This window comes from Emys orbicularis, chromosome 19 (assembly GCF_028017835.1).
Source record: "Emys orbicularis isolate rEmyOrb1 chromosome 19, rEmyOrb1.hap1, whole genome shotgun sequence".
In the NCBI taxonomy this organism is placed as follows: Eukaryota; Metazoa; Chordata; order Testudines; family Emydidae; genus Emys; species Emys orbicularis.
Window position 1 is genome coordinate 594691 of NC_088701.1, and position 19967 is coordinate 614657.

The 19967-nt window shown below is 60.0% G+C and overlaps 1 protein-coding gene across 3 annotated transcripts in view; it reads right to left on the bottom strand.

The window, feature by feature from the left end:
• Positions 1-19967, bottom strand: part of OLFM2 (olfactomedin 2) — a 70941-nt gene that overhangs the window by 18069 nt on the left and 32905 nt on the right. For 2 of the 3 annotated variants that reach the window (XM_065419465.1, XM_065419464.1), the window contains 2 exons: positions 19627-19776; positions 5820-5975 (listed from right to left, as the gene is read on the bottom strand). In XM_065419465.1, the coding sequence (XP_065275537.1) occupies positions 5820-5975; positions 19627-19776 (306 nt within the window). The remainder of the gene's footprint in view (positions 1-5819; positions 5976-19626; positions 19777-19967) is intronic. The other variant, XM_065419463.1, reaches the window with a different exon arrangement.

Consider the following 19967-nt stretch of genomic DNA (forward strand, 5'->3'; position numbering starts at 1 on the left):
CCCATGCTCCTGTCCCAGCTGCAGTGGGGAGATTGCAGCTCCTGGCCGCTCCGCTGCCTGGTGGCTCTGGCTGGGTTACAGTTCCTCTCCCATCTGCTGCAGAAATCAACAGCTATTACTCCCAGCAAATGGTTTCTAATCACAGCAGCTCACCAGCACCTGAAAAACGACTGGGGGAAGGTGATTGAATGGAGAAGAGGCTGGGGAGGCGGCCGGGCTGCAGTCATTTATCAGCACAGATTCCTCCCCAGGGGCTGCAGGGAAAAGCATTTGTTTGTTTACTTCTTTTTAATTGCAAATGCGGGGCCCTTCTCCCGGTGTCAGCCTGGCGCTGGCCCAGGGCCCTGCCTCCTCTGCCGACTCCTGAGCTGAGCTGGTGGAGGCAGGACCAAAGGGCTCCTGGCAAGAGCTGAGCGGCAGGGGCTTGCCTGTAAAGGTGCAGCGTTAACTCCAGCCCCAGACGTACCAGTCTAGTGTGACCTCCTGTGGGCCAGAGAGCACCCCCACGAGCCCGGCATCCCGAGAATCCCCTGCACCTCTAGGTCAGCTGTTCCAACGGTCAGTCCCCTCACTGGTATAAACATGTGCCTTCGTTCTACGCTGAATTCGTCTGGTGCCGGCTTCCAGCCGTTGGCTCTTGCTCTGCCCTTGTCTGCGATCGGAAATCTCCTCCCCACGTAGGCACTTCTAGGCCGTGATCAAGCCGCCCTGTAACCTTCTCTTCAGTAAGTCAAGCAGATTATCCTTTCGCAGTCAGGCAGGTTTCTCAGACCTCGAGTCCGTCTCCTGTGAACGCTCTCCAACTTCGCAGCCCCCTTTGCTAACACTATGACGCCAGCAATGGATGCTGATTTTTGCAGTTGGGATTTGCAAAGCTGGGGAAGGCTCGTGGCCATGCAGAAGACGCTAGAGAAAAAGAAAATAGCATGGCGGAGGCCGCAGACCATGGGAGAATAAGCAACAGGGAACATGCCCGTATTGGCCAGCAGAAATGGGACAAGGTAGCCCGGCAGGGTCTTTCCAGCTGTAATGGCCATGGGTCTCGGAGCTCCTCTGCACGCGGTCACTGCAGACAGCCCAAGAGACGGGACCTCACCTTGTCGCCTCCCCTGTGAAATCTGTTTCATGCTCTGCCCGGGGCTGGCAAGCCGTCACCTTTCACCGGACCCCGCCATGCCATGCCAGGCTCCATGGCACCATCTCCAGAAGGATCAGTAATCCACACGAACCCAGCAGGGGCTTTGTCCGTCTCCAGCGCACATGGGAGGTGAACAGCATACTACAGATACTAGCCGGAGGAGCTGCTCCCTTAGCTCATGTGGCAGCTCAACCACTGACATTTTCACACGCAACTGGGTGGCCCAGTTGATCTCCAGGGACACGCACTTACCACAGCGTCCCTTTGAGGCAGCTCACCACTCGGGGTCCCAAACGGCGGCTTTCACAATCAGGCATCACTTTGAAAACATCGCGTGCTGAAGGCCGTGGGTCCAGACTCTGCTAATGACGCCAGCTGAAGTTTGCCAGGTCGGGGGGCTGAGGTGGGGAGAGGGGGGAGTTCTGAATGTACATATCGGCTGTCGGAGCATCTCTAGCCGAGCTGGAATGAAAATGCAGCTGAACCCCAAGGCACCCCCTGCACACATGGCTGCCGCGTCCCCTTTCAGCGCTTTCGATGCTCACGGAATAGACGCCCGCCTCTGCTGCAGAGTGGAATGACGGGCTCCTGAAGGGTCTGTCTGTACCTGTCGCGCTTTGATTCCACCGAGCAGGACTGTTCAAAGCACCGTCGGGGGAGAAAACAGGATGAAATATTCATGTGTGCGGCTCGCTAACAGGCAGGTGGCAGCTCTGGGTAAGGATGCCACAAGCTCCCTCATTAGGGAGGAAGAGATGTGAAAACAACTTTCCAGCCAACATCTCACTCTCGGCAGCTCCCGTCCCTTCTGTGGGAGACAGCTCCTCCACCTCGCAAGCCCGATAGCACTACGCGTTCCTGGCAGAGGCACCAAGGACACAGGGATGGCCAGACCGGAGCAGCTCCAGGCTCCATCTACCCTAGTATCCCGTCATCTAGAGTGACCATCACTAGCTGCTTCACAGCTAGGTGTGTCCCCCCCCTGCAGTCGGCAGAGTCGGGGGGCAGCAGGCAGGGGTGTGCCTAGGGCAGGCCAGCCATGGGAGGGTGCAGGGAGCCTGTCTTTGGGGAGTGGGCGATGGGAACAGGCCCAGGGCAGCCACATTACAGGTTGACTGAGATCCGTGGGCCTCCCTAGTCACGGGCACGTGACTGCAGCATTCACCTTCTGTTGCCGCTGCTCGTGTGGGGTGAAATTCGCCCCCAGGCAGTGGGCCAGTCAAAGGCCTTAAACCCAGCAGGATCCAGAACCCCCAGAACCCGACAGGGACAAACTCCTCCAAAAACAGGCCTGTCCGGTTTAAACCTGGATGACTGGCCTGCCTATGGGGACACCGGACCATCATCGCTGTACCAGCGAGGACTCCAGATGGACATGTCTGATCCTGCTTCGTCTTCCCCTCCCTCGTGTGACCATACCCCACCCCCCACCCAGTCTTCCCCCTGTCCTCTCCGTCAGCTGTTCGCTGATCCTGGAATCAGGTGCCCTGCCCGGCACCGCATGGCGAGATGAGACGGCCCGGCCAGCTCCTCCCAGCCAGACAAGGACCAGTGGAGGGACCTGACGACATCCCTGACCAGGGAGGTGAGCCGGGGTCCAGAGGAACAGCTGTTGTGGGTGACCCGCCAGCCCAACACATCCCTCTGTGACAGAGCAGCCGCCCTGCATTCGGAGAACAAAAGCCGTATTTCCCCATCTTTACAGGCCTAGTGCTGCTCCCCCTCCTGGGTCTGGTTGGTCAAAAGCAGCCAGGTGCCCACCGCTCCCAGCCCAGAACTGACCACTGCTTCCTTCCCCACCTCGGAGGGCTGGACAGCATGAGACGCTCACCGATATCCAGTCTCCGAAGAGAGACGGCGATAGGCTGGGGTTACGTTTGCTTTCAATCTTCACTCAGTTCAATTTCAAACTGCCTTTTGCTTGGGTTTCATTCCTTCCCCCAGCACAATTCTCATCCCAGCGCGTTTGCCATGGCACTGAGCAGGCTGCGGTCTCCGGGCCAGCCCCGAAGGGGGGGGGGGGGGGGGAAGATGGGGGCAGGCCTGGTGCTGGCCCATCCCCTGGAGTGAATTTCACTCACCAGGTGCAAGGCCCCAACCTACCTCATCCTCCTTCGAGGCATTTTTGGTGCCTGCAGCCGCCCCTCAGGAGCTCGCCCGCTAGCCGGGATCTCCTGGAAGCCGCTGACCTAGACCAATCCTCAGCCTCCGGCTCCCATCAACTGATGCTTTTCTTTCCATTTCTCGCCAGGGCCCTGATTCCCAGCCGGCGTCCTTGGGCCACAACTCCTGCCTCTTGACAGGATCGTATTCCACTCCCAGGGGCCTGGCACCTGCTGCTGTGATTAAACCCACCAAGACATTTGCTACAGCTCAGATGTTTAATCACTGTCTCGTCTCTGCGACTGTCAGCTCCGGGTGCCCGCTCTGCCTGCGCTTCCTTTGGCCAGGTTTCAGCATTCGGCACTGGCTGCGCCGGAGACACAAACACACTTTGTCTGTCAGGCTCATGCTGACGGCTTCAGAAAGAACCCCATTCCCTGGCTGGGGGCTTGCAGGGGGAGAGGGAAGGTCCCGGGCATAGGGATCAGCCAGGTGCTCACTCGGGGTTTGGTCACAGAGTGCTCCCATGATGGCACATGGCAGCTGGTTGTCACTTGCGGGGTAGCAATAGCACATTTGCTTGGACAGAGCCCTGTGTCATTGACTCATGCATTTATTTAAGGACACCTAAATGTGGCTAAGGCTCTGGACTGGGAATAGAGACCCGGGCACGGTGATTCCACTCCCCGCCCCTTCTTGGCTAGGTGTGATTTTCCCACCGACATCTCTCTGCTGGTAAGAAGCTCCAGTGTAGAAGCAATTCTACCACCAGGCATAGGTGCCGACTCAGTGGGTGCTCCGGGACTGGAGCACCCAGGGAAAAAAATTGGTGGGTGCTCAGTACCCACCAGCAGCTCCCCGTGGCCCCACCCCCCTGCTCCAGCTCACCTCCACCTCCTCCGTGAGTGCACCACCGCGGCCTGCTTCTTCCCCCTCTCTCCCAGCGCTTGCGCCACGAAACAGCTGATTCGCGGGGCAGGGAGGGAGGGGGGAGGAGGGGGAATGCGGTGCGCTGGGGGAGGAGGCGGGGCTGGGGCGGGGATTTGGGGAAGGGATCCAATAGGGGCAGGGAGGGGGCGGAGTTAGGGCGGGGCCTTTGGGGAGGGGGTTGGAATGGGGGTGGGGGCCAGGGGCGGGGATGGGGTGGAGTCGGGGCGGGGACAGGGGGCGCAGGCACCCACCGGCGCCAGAGAAAGTTGGTGCCTAGGCCACCAGGAAAGCACATAAGGCAGCAGAGAGCAGAATAAGCGACACTACCATAAGTGCTTTTAACACAGACAGAACTGCCTACACGGACATGCCACAGCCACGCCGCCGCAGCGTTTGAAGATGCTACGTTCGGCCAGCAGCAGGGGTCTCCCACCGGCGCAGGCACTCCCCTCCCTGAGAGGCAGTAGCGAGGCTGTCAGGAGAATTCTGTCTACACCAGGGGCTAGGTTGGTTTAACCACTGTGACAAAGTTCCTCCTCTATCTTGGAGGGTCCTGCGCTTATTTGCGGATTTTCTTGCCTCAGAGATTCACCATGTGGGTTGGGGAACAGCCCAGAGACCTTCCCCTCTGGGAGAACCCACAGTCCAGGTCAATTGGGAGGTTTGGGGGGAACCCGGGCCCGCCCTCTACTCCGGGTTCCAGCCCAGGGCCCTATGGACTGCAGCTGTCTATAGTGCCTTCTGTAACAGCTGCATGACAGCTACAACTCCCTGGGCTACTTCCCCATGGCCTCCTCCAAACACCTTCCTTATTCTCACCACAGGACCTTCCTCCTGCTGTCTGATAACGCTTGTGCTCCTCAGTCCTCCGGCAGCACACCCACTCACTCTCAGGTCCTTGCGCCTCTTGCTCCCAGCTCCTCACAGTCGCACCACAAACTGAAGTGAGCTCCTTTTAAAACCCAGGTGCCCTGATTAGCCTGCCTTAATTGATTCTAGCAGCTTCTTCTTAATTGGCTCCAGGTGTCCTAATTAGCCTGCCTGCCTTAACTGGTTCTAGCAGGTTCCTGATTCCTCTAGTGCAGCCCCTGCTCTGGTCACTCAGGGAACAGAAAACTACTCATCCAGTGACCAGTATATTTGCCCTCTACCAGATTCCTGTACCCCACTGGTCTGGGTCTGTCACACCACGTTGCTCGGGGGCGCGGATTTTTCACGCCCCTGAGCGACGCAGTTATACGGCCCCAAATTCCTAGCGCCAACTGGACCTAGGGCAGTTTGTGGCTGGCATGTTAGAGCAGCAGGACATGAGCACAGACAAGGCCTTAGTCTGCCTTGTCCATTGGACTGTCTCGCACTGTGTCTGTGCAGCACCTGGCGCCATGGGGTGCTGGTCGCAGTTGGTGCCTCTGGGCACTCCTAGCAGATGCAGAATGGGATTTTCAAAGCCACCTCGATGCCCAAATCCCACCAAGGCCTGGGCATCACTTACGCCTCCCTGCCTCTTGCCCCATATCCTCAGCTGTATCCACATAACAGCGGCACCCAGCCCTGTGCTCCAGGCACTCCTGGCGTAGCTGATAGCGCCAAAGGGCAGCAGTACCAGACAGCTAGACCACTGGCAAACGGGAATCTGCAAAGGGTTTACCTGGAAGCTTTTAGTGTTCAGGCTTTTCTGGCTTTCGGTGGCCACCTTCAGCCTGGAATCCAGCCCCTTCATGAGGGACTCCGTGTTGCGCACATACTGCAGGTCGCGGTAGGTTCTCAGGTCCAGCACCTCCATGGACTGGGAGATGTTCTGCACCTGGAAAAGCCAAATGGAGCGGTGAGAGCAGGGGCTCTCCTGAGTCATGCAGCCCCTCCTTCCCAGAGCAGCGCTGGGGACCGGTACAGGCGAGCACAAGCGGTGCATTCGTGGGACACGCGCTTTCTCTCTCAAGCTCCATTCCCGGGGGTTTCTCTCCAACATAAGCTGAAGTTCTGCAGAAGTTCAGCACGATTTCTACTTCCTGAAGCCCGGAGCTCAGGACCCGCAGGATTGTCCAGCTCCTTCCCCAACGTGCAAAACAACCCAGCTCCATGCAATATAGATCCCAAATCGTAGTTCAGTGCTGACGAGAGCGGGGGAAGAGTTGGCCACCGGAATTGTTCTGAGTGTTATTAATAAGGGCCCGGGAACAGAACGAAGCTCTGATTTAATACCAGCGCTCCAGGGAGATGCCTCATTAGCGCCGCACTCCTCTGCCTTCCCTGGGAAGGCTGCAGGTGACTTTTCCATTTGGATTCTGCACAGAGTTGGCCAGAATTGATTTGATACACCCTGCTCCCTTCCCTGATCTCAGTTTAATTAACGAGGCCCTCTCCCAGCTCTGCACCTCCTGCCCATAATGAAAAGATGATTGTGCTAAATGAATTACAGGCATGCAAGGAGAAAGCATCTTCGCTCCGCACCAGAGAGATGGGGAAGTGAGCAGGCAGCTGGCCTGGCAGCATCGGCACCATTAGTCACTCATTGGAGCATATTCACTGCATCCAGCTCCCCTCCTCCTTTTGATCACACTAAGTGTGGGAGCAGATTCTCACTTACAACCAGGCCTGTTTGTGCTGCCAGCACCGTGCAAAGGGGTTACCGGGTGAGTGACAATGAGGCCTGTTATACGCGAGCCACAGGGCAGCAGGAGTGTGTGCGCGCAGGGGGTTGTTTGAATCCATTCATCTCAACGAGTGGATGGCAATTGGGTTACAGCCAGAAGCTTTGTGATTGTTTTTTTTAAACAAACGTTTAGATTCTGGGCACTGCATTGGAACCTGCCGGAGAGCCTTGTGCCCGAGGCGGGAGTGTGAATTAGCAGGTAGGGCGCTGGATGGAGACTCAGCAGATCTGCCTTCTATTCCCAGCCTCTCTGGGCCCCTTTTTCTTTTGTCCGTCTTATCTAGTCACCCTGTGAGTTTGTTAGGGTCAAGGAACCGTCTCTCCCTACTAGGGCTGGGCGCATCGCCGACTGGAACAGCCATGAACGGACCAAAGAAAAAAAACGTTTCACTTTGTGTCAAATGGAAGCGGAATTTGGGGTGACTTTGGGTCTGTTCCAGAGCGAGGATTTCAACCTGCGTCTCCCACCTCCCAGGTGAGCACCCTAACCCCCGAGAAATCATGAGCCCAGGGGGTTAGGGAGCAACACTCCCCCCCATCTCCTCCTCCCGCAGCCCTTTTACGAGTGGCCAAAACTATTCAGGTCAGAGTCACAAATCAGTTCAAGTCAACCACAACTGCATTTTTCGCTGAATAAAATATTCTTCGGAGAAATTTCACCCAGGTCTACTCTGTGTGCGTGAGCAGCCCCCAGCACACGGGGCCGGCCTAGCTGCTGGCGAACGGACTGCAGAGGGGCACTCCGTCCTGGGACAGCCGGCCCCACACCGCGCTGCTGACCCCGAACATACGTGTCACACAGCACAGGCGAACGGACTGCAGAGGGGCACTCCGTCCTGGGACAGCCGGCCCCACACCGCGCTGCTGACCCCGAACATACGTGTCACACAGCACAGGCGAACGGACTGCAGAGGGGCACTCCGTCCTGGGACAGCCGGCCCCACACCGCGCTGCTGACCCCGAACATACGTGTCACACAGCACAGGCGAACGGACTGCAGAGGGGCACTCCGTCCTGGGACAGCCGGCCCCACACCGCGCTGCTGACCCCGAACATACGTGTCACACAGCACAGGCGGGTCCATGCTACAGAGGGAGCGGGCGAGCTGGGGAGAGGAAACGAAGCACACAGGATACGTCACTGGTTCCCAGTTCATCCCCGCGCGCCAGCTCAGGTTCAATGCTGGCTCGGTTTATGCAGCCACACTTTGAAAGGGGCGAGTTCATGGGCTGTTTAATTCCCGGTGTGGCAGTGATGTCTCTGGGCTGCTTCTGCCCCAGTGCCCTGGTCCCACCCTGCACCCCATGGGAGGAGGACGGGACAGCGGCAATTCACGCCGCTACCGCCCTGGGCTGGGGAACGAGCAATTCCCACGCCCAGCGTTACGGGCGTGTAAACCCTGTGACAAGTGGCTCCAAACCCCAGGCAGGGCCAGGCTTCCTCGGCACCTGGCTAGACACCGACGTACCCATAGAAATGGTGACACTGAAACTGCAGGGCCCAGTGCCAGGTCAGACACACATCCCTGCTGCCCCTTGGGCCAGCCCCCCCCACCCGCTTGGGCCAGGCCAGACACACATCCCTGCTGTCCCTTGGGCCAGCCCCCCTCACCCGCTCGGGCCAGGCCCAGACACCCCCACCTGCTCCCCCTCAGGCCAGGCCCACCCTCCCCCTTGGGCCAGGCCCAGATGCCCCCACCTGCTCCCCCTCGGGCCAGGCCCACCCTCCCCCTTGGGCCAGGCCCAGACGCCCCCACCTGCTCCCCCTCGGGCCAGCCCTCCCCACCCGCTCGGGCCAGGCCAGACACCCCCCTCGCCCCGCTCCTCCTCAGGCCAGGCCCATAGCGCACGCTAGTCCCATTTAGGGATTTAAATGAGGCCTTGGCCGAGCAGGGTCAGTTCCCCCGAAGGGCTGCCCCTGCCTGTCAGTAGCGTAGCTAGTGGGGTGCAGGGGAAGCAGCCGCTTCACCTTAGCACATTTTCCAAAAGCGGAGCCCACGCTCCGCTCTGAAGCTTGGTCTGCCCGGCGGCGCTGGGCTCCTGCAGGCAAGGGAGGGCGGCACGGCCGGAGGAGCCATGGGGAGGGGGCGGCACGGCCGGAGGAGCCATGGGGAGGGGGCGGCACGGCCGGAGGAGCCATGGGGAGGGGGCGCAGCATGGCGGCCCGCAACTCCCCCCCCCCCCCCCCCGCAGACAACTTTGATGCACTGACCGGGTCCCGGGGCGCCCCCGGGGCAGGGAGGGTCTCCCCCGCCTCCTCGCGGCAGCCACACCGGGCGGACCCGCGGCTGGTCACTCCCAGCAGGAGCCTCGGCGCCGCCCTCGGCTCACCGGAATAAAGCTCCACCAAGGAGGGGAGAGCGCTTCCCCCCTCCCGCCGCGGCCTCTCAGCGCGACCCACCCACAGCCAGGCTCCGCCAGCAGCCCAGGGCAGGGCAGCGCCCCCGGGCTGAGCGGGCGAGCCGGGCTGCAGCTCGCTCGGACCGCGCCTGGCGGGGCTCACTGCCTTCTGCTCCCACCCCCCAAGGGTAGGGCCAGCGCTGAGCCTGGGCTGGCACTGCATGCGGCGAGCCCCTCCGAGGCAGTGACAGCGGGGTTTGCTGCTCTCTGCTGCTGGCTGGGCCGGGCCTAGGGGCCGGGCCCCGGAAAGAAGCAGCGGAAGGACAGGCAGCAGACTCCCAGGCTCTCCTGGTCCCGGGGGCAACTCCAGCCCCCTCTGCACAGAGAGCCCGGGGGACCCCAGCCCACGGCACTCCCATCCCCGGTAACCTCTCCCCAAGCTCCATACCCTGTGTACCCCTCCCATGTACCCTGTGCCCCTGCCGTTCCTTCCCCTTCACCTCCCCTCGTATCCCCGTCCTCTGCCACCCTCCCTACATCCTCCCCTCCACCTCCCCTCAAGTCAAACCCCCTGTCCCCCTCCCTCCACATCCTCCCCTTCACCTCCCCTCGTACCCCCGTCCTCTGCCACCCTCCCTACATCCTCCCCTCCACCTCCCCTCAAGTCAAACCCCCTGTTCCCCTCCCTCCACATCCTCCCCTTCACCTCCCCTCGTACCCCCGTCCTCTGCCACCCTCCCTACATCCTCCCCTCCACCTCCCCTCAAGTCAAACCCCGTTCCCCTCCCTCCACATCCTCCCCTCCACCTCCCCTCGTACCCCCGTCCTCCACCTCCCCTCAAGTCAAACCCCCTGTCCCCCTCCCTCCACATCCTCCCCTTTACCTCCCCTCAACCCCCCGTCCTCTGCCAGCCTTCCTCTACAGCCATGGGGGGGGGGCAGCGCGGCCAGAGGAGCGAGGGGGGGCGTAGCATGGCCGCAGTGTGGCCGGAGGAGCCAGCCAAGGGGGGGGCACAGCGTGGCCGGAGGAGCCAGGGGGAGCACCTTTTTAATGTTTGCTCCCCCTGCTCTTAGAACCTGGCTACGCCACTGCTGCCTGGTACTCGTAACGCAGCAGCGTCCCGGCAGAGGAAAGTTTGCCGTAATTGCACAGCAGCGGAACACAGGCGCTGGCCGCAGATCTCCAGCTCTGTGTCCCGTGAGGAAGGGTCACGCTGCAGCCTGATTTCCCTATCCTCTGCCTGCCCCGGGCTCTCTCTTTTCCTGCTTTCCTCTGCCAGGCTGTGGTGAGCATCCGCTCCCCCGCCACACGCTGCAGCAGTGTCCGTAGCCCGGGGTGAGCAATTGTTACAAGACGCGTGTGAAGATCTTTGCAAATGCAATTTGCTTGCTCACTTGGCTGCGCGTGGTGTCTCGGCCTGGCTGGCGCATTGCCCCCGTGCACCGGTTCTGGATAGACAAACCGCCGGCTGAGCGAGAGGTGGCTCTGAGCGGACTGCTACCGCAGAGAGCAGCACCCAGGTCGCTAGCAACGCCCATCCATCAGCGGGTATTTAACAAACACCAGCTTTCCTCCCAAAGGCCAGGACAGAGCAGCTACAGGCGGCTAAATCAATACAGCACTGAGTTGTGACACACTCCGGTTGCACCTACAGGCTCCCAGGGAGACCAGGGGCCTGTTGTGCCGGGCGCTCTGCAGAGACGGAGATGGACAGAAATTCCACCCCAGCCGGAGGGACTGAATTCTGTCTAAGGCACCACCCAGAGCCAGGCAGAGACGCTCTCTGGCCCAGGCAAAGCAGGAGGTGATCCTGGTCTAGTGCCTGGCCCCCGGGAAGATCCCTCCCTGCCGATTAGCTGAGAACACTCCTCTTCCATGTATAAAATCCCGTCTTTCGTTCAGGGGCTGCAGCTGTTCTTTGGTTCTTAAACCACCCGAGTGCACCTTTCTTGTGGGCTTTGATTCTTTCATTTTATCGGCCGCAGCCGCTAAAATTAGTTTATTTCAGCACCTTAACGAGACGAGAACACAGCCACGTTCCGTCAATGGTTATTTATTTATTAACAGGGGCCCTGTTGGTGTTTACGGTGCGGCTGCAGCCTCTGAAGGCTTCAGAGCCGTTTTGCAGCAAGTTATAATAAAAGTTTAATCGTTTTTGTGTGTGTGAATGTATAAAGAGCGGAGAGGAAATAAAAGGAAAGCCGCCTGCTCGTGGACTCTGCCCACCGCAGACGGGGGAATTGAGACCAGTTAGAAAACTTAATAGCTTTTAATAACATTTACCGCAGTAAAGCGACCCAGGGGGCGATTCCTACGTGGGGAGAGAGGGCAGGTCTCTCTCTGCAGCACCTCGCAGAGAAGCAACGCAACCTCCAGAGACTGCATCTGCCTGCGGAGCACCGCCAGGCCCCCCGGGAGTCCAACCTTGCGGCAAGCCCCCCCAGACATCCCACACTAAGCAGGATGGGAGACCTCCAAAGGCGGCGAAAGTCTCGGCGGCACAGCAAACGTGCAGAGCTTAGCACCATGGGCACGTCTGCACTGCAATCGGAGGTGTGAATGCAGCACAGGTAGCCATAGCGCAGTTAGCTCGGAGCCAGCCAGCTCCGGGAACAGGAGCCGGGCGGTGTGACTGCTCCAGTGCAGGCTCAGGGTCCCAGGCGGGGCTGTACGCTCGTGCTGCTATTGTTTTCCACGCTAGCTAGGTCCAGGGCAGCTCAGGGGTCTGCATGTGCTGCAGTCACAGCTCGCACGGCAGTGGAGACAATCCCCGTGTCTCTGCTGGAAGTCCAGGGGGAAGCAGGTCACTGGAGCCAGGTCCTGGGGGGCACCCTAACCCCTCCACTGCCCTTCCCCTAGAAACGTCAGCTCCGTGTGCACCCTGGTGTCCCCCTTCCTGGCTCTGCCAGAATGCTACAGAGAGTTGTCGTCAGCGAGCGCTGGGCTGTGGTCACAGCTCCAGCCTGGGAATCCTGCACATCCTGCTAGCTTTGTGACCTCGTCCCTCCCACGCCGGCCAGGTCTCATCTTTGGGACTGTCGTGCAGTATGTGTTTGTACAGCTCCTAGCGCAGCGGGGCACCATCGTGGCGAGCCTCTGGCATGACTGCAATGTGGATATTAAACAACCACCACTAACACCCTAGCGCTGGTGTGATCGCTGCCACGCCAGGGCCTGAACTGGGGGCCTCCGGAGCTACGCACATGAGCTGCTACAGCTGTAACAGGCACACGGGGGACCCCTAACACTCGCTCGCCAGCGGCTTACACTCACACCATTGCTTCGGCTGCAGCCTTCCTCATGCAACCAAAACCCACTCGCGCGGATGCAGCCCCAGGCAGGGCAGAGAGCAGTGTTCATAATTCATCAGGGGGCCCCCCACCCCCAACTTGGGTCTGGCCCGCTGCTAGGGAGTGCTGGGGCACTGCAGGAACCTGTCAGGCCCACTGTCAAATTGAGCCCCCGCCGTCCACTTTCCACAAGCGCTCACAGGGTTAACCCTAGTGTCCGTCTCTTCTTAATCCTTAGCCAACCAGGGGCAAGAATTACACCTTGCCGGGAACAGGTTAGTGCCCTGGGTGCCCCTCGGCGGGTCAGATCCTACTTCCCCCGTAGCACATTCCGAATGCCGGAGTCCCCTCTGCGCCCTGCCGTTAAACTGACCCTGCCGCTCACCCAAGAAGTAGCTGCATGTTAGCGGTGGGTGAAGTGCCCCTTGTGTGTATCTGGAAGGCTCCACTGGGCTGGGCGCTGCGCACGTTGCCCCAGAGTTTACAAGCTAGGTAGACAAAGGCAAGATTACGGGTGGCCCCATGTTTACACCGGGGGGAGCTGAGACCCGCAGATTTGCCCACCGTCACATACACAGTCAGCAGCAAAGCTGGGAAGCGAGACCAGATCTCCTGCATCCCCGCCCAGTGCTTCAATCCGCCAGGCCAGCCGGCCCCTCAGCTCCCCGGTAACAGCCCACGCGGTGAGCGGCGCTGTCAACGTATATGAGTCTCTCACAACGAAGGCTGCACCGGCAGCAGGATCTCTCGTCCGTCTCCCCTCCCCACACATCGAACACGGGTCCTTCATTTCACAGCTCTCCCATCTCCTGCCATCCCAGCTGCTGCTGAGAGGAACAGACTGCTGGCAAAATGGGCAGCGTGGCTGCGAAGAGACGTCCCCTTCCAACACGCTGGGAGGAGATGCTGTTCCCCAGGCCCCTCCGTCGGGCTGCAGGGAGCTCGCGTCGAACGTTGCATCACACCGCCAGGGCTTTGCACACAGGCAGACGGGTGGTTCGGGCGACAGCCTCCGCTCGATACCGGCGCTTAGCTGGGATGTTACCGACGGAGCTGTGCAGAGGCCAGCTCGCGCTCTCGCTCGCTGCTTCCAAGCTATCTTAATTCCTGCCAAGGTCAGGGGCTGACTTCCCTTCACCACCACCTGAGCCCTCCTGCCACTCGGGGAAGATTTATGGGTCTTTATTATTTAGTTTGTGCCTCTCCAGGTCAGTGGTGCGCCGTGCCGAATGCACAGCGCACCGCAGACTCCCTGGGAAATGCCTCCATCGCTTTCCCTAGCTCTCATCACTGGGGCTGCAGACTGGGAGCATTTATCTGGGTCTGTGCAGACGTGGGAGCTCATCTCCCTGCCAGATCTCCTGCCGTCAGCGTCTGCAGCCCCTCACGTGAGCAACAGGCACCCAAGGAGCAGAGCCGACTAGGGAAAACCACGTCCATACGTTCCACTCTGGACTTGCCGTCCAAAGCCTGGAACACGAGGCCCAGGCTCCCAGTGGGCGAGGGCAGAACAGATCCAGGCACCTCGGTCACTCGATCTTCTCTCCATGCCGCGTGGAGCTGGGCTGGATGGCTCGGCAGGGGATCGCCAGTCGTGGCTGCCCTGGGCTGTCCTGAGCTGGGTGAAATGAGGGAGTTGGGGGGTAAGGAACAGTTTGCTGCACACAGCGGCGAGATCTACCGGCCCGGGACTCCAGACCCCCGGATTCTTTCCCAGCTCTGTGACCTTAGGCCAGTGCTCTGCTCTTTGGGGCAGGGCCCGTCTTCCTGGCGTCTGGGCAGCTGTGGGCACAACGGGGCTGTGACGAAGATCCCAGCTGAGGCCGCTGGGTGTGTTGTAATGCAGATGTGCTAAGATCTCCGAGAACATGGCGATGCGGGAGCAGGCTTTCACACGTGGCTGCGTGACGATGAACACGTGAAAGTAAGCGTGTCCCAGTTTCCAGGGAAGCGGTGCGCTCACCCCTCCAGCGAGGGCAGTGGCAGCTCGGAGAACCAGGACACACCTCCAGCCAGGCACCTGCGTTTGGAAAGGGTTGTCCCTGTCCCTCAGGCAGAGCCGGCTTTCCATGGAGCGAATATAGCTTAACACACGAAAGCCAGTCGAGATTACAGCCAGCATTGCAATAAGCAACAAACGCCCAATGCTCAGCCCTACACCAGAGCCAAAAAGGATTTAAACCCGCTTAAAAATACTCAGGCCCAGGCCCTGCCAGTCACCCATCGCGGGAGAAGCAGGCATGACCCTGCCCAGGGCCCAACTGTGGAGTCACCCCGTCCCATCTGTCCCGCAGGGGAAAGAAAACTGCCCTGTTCTCCTCACTCCAAACCCAACCCACTGACTCCGCCCAGACAGGGCTTGTTTCCCTGCGCAGCTCCTGGGACGCACCCCACGGGGAGGGCTGCAGGCAGCACCTCCGAGCTTGGGCAAGGTCACCTGGAGAAACATCGCTGCACTGGTCCGGAGGAGTCCGAGGCAGCGAGACCAAGGGGGCCTGCATCTCGGAGAGCAGCACTCCCTCCCCTCTGCCCACTGCGCACAAAATGATAGCAGCGTCTCCACGGAGGGGAGCAGCTGTTCCAGAAATCACGAAGGATCCCTCCCCCCCACACACACACACACACGCCGCCCCGGCAGTGGGGCTCAGAGCCACCCGCTCCCGAGACATTCAGCACGTGACACTCCAGGCGAGGGCTCTTCAGCTCCCCGGTGCTCACGCCGAGGGATCAGGTTAATGGGACGTTCTCCCCAGCCGCACACGGCAAGATGCAATCGCCAGGGGCCGCGTACAAGCAAGACACCTCTGCAGCAGGCGCAGCCCCACCCATCCACATTGCTATATGCCTTACGTGAGCGTCCGAGAGTCCCCAGGTGAGCACCGAGCCCTAGCCAGAGGGAGAGCCAGCCCTGCCCTGAAGAGGTGACAGGGACGGAGCGGTGCAAAGAGGAGAAGTGACTTCCCCCGGCTCACCCAGCAGGTCAATGAAGAGCCCCCAGCTCTTCTGTGCCCCCCGGACTGCCCCGCCGGCAAGCTTCAAACCCGAGAGAATGACAGGGTCCACGGTGGGGATGTCACACCTCTCTCTGGGCAAGCAGCGGGGTCACGGGCAAGAGCAGCACCCCAGGGTAGCTGGCACATGGCGCTGGCAGTTCCTATGCCCCTAGATAGGACTCGCTCTGCGGCGGTGCCTCTCCGAGGTCTGCGTAGCCCGGGGGGGGGGGGGGGGGGGGCGAGGAGACGGACTGTGGAAACGCGGCCGAGTCTTGTGGGTCAAACACTGCCCATGCGTGGAGGCGGCGCGGGAGCAATGCCAGCTCTGCGGACTCCCTGGGGGACGTTAGCTGAGCTCCCGCATCTCTCCGGGCTCCGTCCCCCACTGTAACAGAGGGGCAGCAGCGTGTCCGCGTCTCTTCAGCCTGAAGCTCTTCGGGGCAGCGGCTCTCTTGCCGTGTAGCTGCGCAGCGCTGGGTGCTGGGACCCAGACGTCTTGTGTCCCTCCCCCCCCCCGTCTGTCCGCACCCATCACGCCGACCAACTTGGCCCGTGCGCGGCCGCCTCTTCGCCGGTAGCTTTAGCTGGGCTCCGTGGGTTAAAGCCGGCAGGGATGCGCCAAGCCCAGCTGCACCCCGCCTCTAACGGCAGGGGAGACACCCCTGAGGGCCTCAGCCAGAGCACCTGTGAACCTGGGGCTCCCGAACCTCTGCACCGTCCTTTGACACCGCGCTGTGCGCTTGTCTGCCCGGCCCCACCGTGCAAAGTCATTCCTAGTCTCACTGCCAGTTAGCAGCCGGGAAAGGTGAGGAGCAGAGAGGAGCCAGTCCCTATTCCCGCCCCACTTCTCCTGTTGTTATTAGGCGTTATTCGCCCTGCCCGAGATCTGCCGTGCCAGGCGCTGCACGGACACAAAGCGACAGACAGTCCCTGCCCCACGGCGCTCAGAGCCTAAACAGACAGGAGGGGATGGGAAACAGAGGCAGAGATTTCCAGAGCTGCTGAGCACCCACAAATCTTAAGGGATGGGAGCTGCACGTGCTCAGAAATCGGCTGCTCTTACCTGAGGCTCCAGCAGGGCTCCTGGAATCGCTTTTGGAGACCGAGCCCCAGGCTGGGAAAACGTGATCCAGGCTCCCACGCTGGACCCTTTGCCCCCGAGGAGCCACAGAGGCACGGTGCCTTCATTCAGGCACCCTGCGCTGGGAGGTGGTGGGGTGCAGCGAATAGGGGTGTGAACCTGGATTCTACACCCAGCTCTGACGCCCACCCACTGGGCGAGCTTGGGTGGGACACGTCCCCTCTGTGTGCCCGCCTCCCTTCCCACCCTTTGTCTCCCTCATGAGCGTCTCGCCCCAGGGTATGGCCAGCACCTCGCACAACCAGGCCTCTGGAAATTGCCTGCTCTTGTGCTGAAATAACTTTTTCCTGGAACAAGCTGAACCATTGCAAATAATCAATAGCGATTTGCCTCTAATCTCCCTCTTAGCTGGAGATTTATCTCTGTATCTGGCCTGAGAGTCCTAGTCTCGAAGGCAGATGATAAAATCAGCTGCTGCCTTGTTCAAAAAACAAACCATTTTCCTGGGAGGGGACCCTGCCTGGCCTCCAGCGCATTTGCCTTATGGGGCTGCCGGCTGAAAAACGTTTTGGATTAACTTCTCGTCAGGTTTAACCTTTATCACAACAGGCAGGCTCATTTCGCGCAGGGCCCACGATCAGTGTTTGATTGCTTTGCCCACCAACCTCCTCACTCCCATGTTCCCAGACACACAATGACCCGAGCTGGTGATAATAACAATTCACTGCAGTCATGTTACGTCTGATAGCAGCCCTTCATCATTCGAATGGCCATGGAGAACCAGGACATCCCCATCTCCGCGTCTCACACGGAATGTAAAGGCATTAAAGATGCTAATGCCGGCAAATAGCCACTTTCCCCACAGATGGGGGGGGGGGCAGAGATAGAGAGAGCGCTGCCCTCATTTTCAGCTATGGTGATGAATAGCCAGCTAGCCAGAGGGTCTGAGGCTAGGTGGACAGAGCAGAGAGAGGGGTAGGTAGCGAGGGAATTGGAGAACTGGTCTGAATTCAACAAGATGAAATTCAGTAAAGAGAAGTGCAAAGTCCTACACCTAGGAAGGAAAATTCAGATGCACGATTCCAGCGTGGGGTACCTGCCCAGTACTGCTGCAAAGAGCTTGGGATTCTAGTGGGTCCCAAATCGAAGGAGTCAACAACGTGATGCAGTTGCAAAAAAGGCAAATATCAGTCTGGGCCGTATGAACAGACATGTCGCCTGCTGCACATGGGAGGTCACTGTCCTGCCCTCAGCTGCAGCCCTGCTCCCATTTCTGGGCAGCTGTAGGAAAGCTGTGAACACACTGGGGAGCAACTTAGCAGCAAAGATGATCCAAGATTTAGAAAACCTGACGCATGAGACGAGGTACAAAACACCCGGGCACATTTAGTCCTGAGGAAAGAAGGTTCAGCAGGGATCTGATAACAGTCTTCAAATCCGTTACCGGCTTTTGCAGAGAGGACAGTGATCAATGTTTCTCCCTGGGCACCGGAGGTAGGACAAGACGCGGTGGGTTTAATCTGCAGCCAGGCTGGTGTCACGGAGTGTGGGGGGACACAAGGCCCTGCACCCCCGGCTTCCTGCGATTTACCATGACTCTCAGCCAGCCAGTAAAGCAGAAGGTTTATTTAGACGACAGGAACACAGTCCAAGACAGGTCTTGCAGGCACAGACGACAGGACCCCCCTCAGTTAGGTCCATCTTGGGGTCCCAGGGCACCACAGCCCCCTTGGGGGGTCAGAGCCCCATCTGCCTCCCAGCCCTTCCATCAGCCAGCTCTGAAAACTCTCTCCCCAGCCTTTGTTCAGTTTCCCGGGCCAAGGTGTCACCTGGCCTCTAACCCCTTCCTGGGTTCTCACGTTACATGCTCAGGTATCTTCCCTCAAGGCCAGTCTCCCATCCCCCAATGCAGACCGTCCTAGCCAACCTCCCCTCTCAGCATTCAAAGACCACATTAAGAACAGTCCCAGTTCATCACAGCTGGATATTAGGAAACCTGCCTAATTCCCTAGGGAGTGAAGCTCTGTGAGAGGTTCCCAAGGCGGTTGGGGAAGCCCCGTCACTGGAGGTGGACAAACCCACGTCAGGGCGGCTCTGGGTTTACTCACTCCTGCCTCAATGCCGGGTACCGGATGTGACTTCTCGAGGTCCCTCCCAGCCCCACCTTTCCGGGATTCGGCGGGAGCTCGCTTGCCCTGTCTCTCGCTCTGGGTCTGCCCAACGCCCAGCACAACAGGGCCCTGATCGCTGGCTGGCACCACCAGCTGCTATTACAAGAGCAGTCACCAGGGTGAACATCTGGCCCCTAGCGCTCAGGTGGGGTGTGGGCCTTTACCTGCACTCTGCAGGGGGCTGCTTCTCACCCCTCCAGGCCTGGCTCTAGGGGGAGGAGGCCGTTCCCCACTGTTTCACCATGTCACGCTGACAGAGGGACTCACGCCCGCCCCAAGCGCCACCCACCCCTCTGCTCCCCGCCAGCCGCTCCCGCGTGCTGGTGCTGCATTAACAGCGCCAAGCACGGCCACAAATCCGGGGACCCGCCCCTCCCTGATCTGACTAATAAATACATTATTTGCAGGTTCAGAGTCAATAACAAGTTGGCTTCCCTGGCAGGAAGCGCCAGGATTAATTGCATTCAAATCGACTAGGATGGATTTGCTGCTCACCCTCCATTAGGAGCGACACGGGCCCCATTTGCATGTCATTAGTGGAGGGAAGGGAACGCCTGCCTGGCTCTCCCCCCTCTCCCCCACCCTCTGAGCATGTCCATGGCGGCACTGGGCTTCCGGCTCAAAGCAGCCGGCTTCCAACATTTGCACGGGGCCGGAGAAAAACCACTGCAATTAGTGTGTTGGGGAAGTGGGTGTTAAGGACTTCCAGGGACGTGGGTATTTCCCAGGGCAGGGAAAGACCAAGTCACCGCTCCACACCCATTCCTATCGGTGCAGAGGCGAGGAGGCGCGCCGCGGCACACGGCTGCAAGGGGCAGCTGGGACAGGCTCCACACCACCCTGACGGCCGGGGGACTCGGCCAGCCGGTCCGTGCAGAGGCCGCGTAACCCCAGGTCTGCGTGCAGGAGTGAAGCCGAGTCTCTTACCTTTTCCATCAGCTGCCGGAGCTGCCGGCTGCGCAGGTCTCGGGAGCAGGTGCCCTGCACCGGGATGACCGCTGTGCAGAGGCATTTGCCATCGGGGGCTTGAGCGGAGGTGTAAACTTGCCAGCCGTCATCGGGGCTTTGGAAGAGAGTCTGCAACAGAGAGGGAGGAGACTTATCGGCCTGACTTACCCCACGGCTGCTGCGCTCTCTCGAAGTCCAAGGACACTCTGTGCACTGGATCCCCCTTTGGCGACCCCCTCCGAGAATTCGAATAGATTGGCGAGGCGCGATTTCCCTTTACAAAAGCCGGGATCTCTTCCCCACCACACTGTGGCTACCTA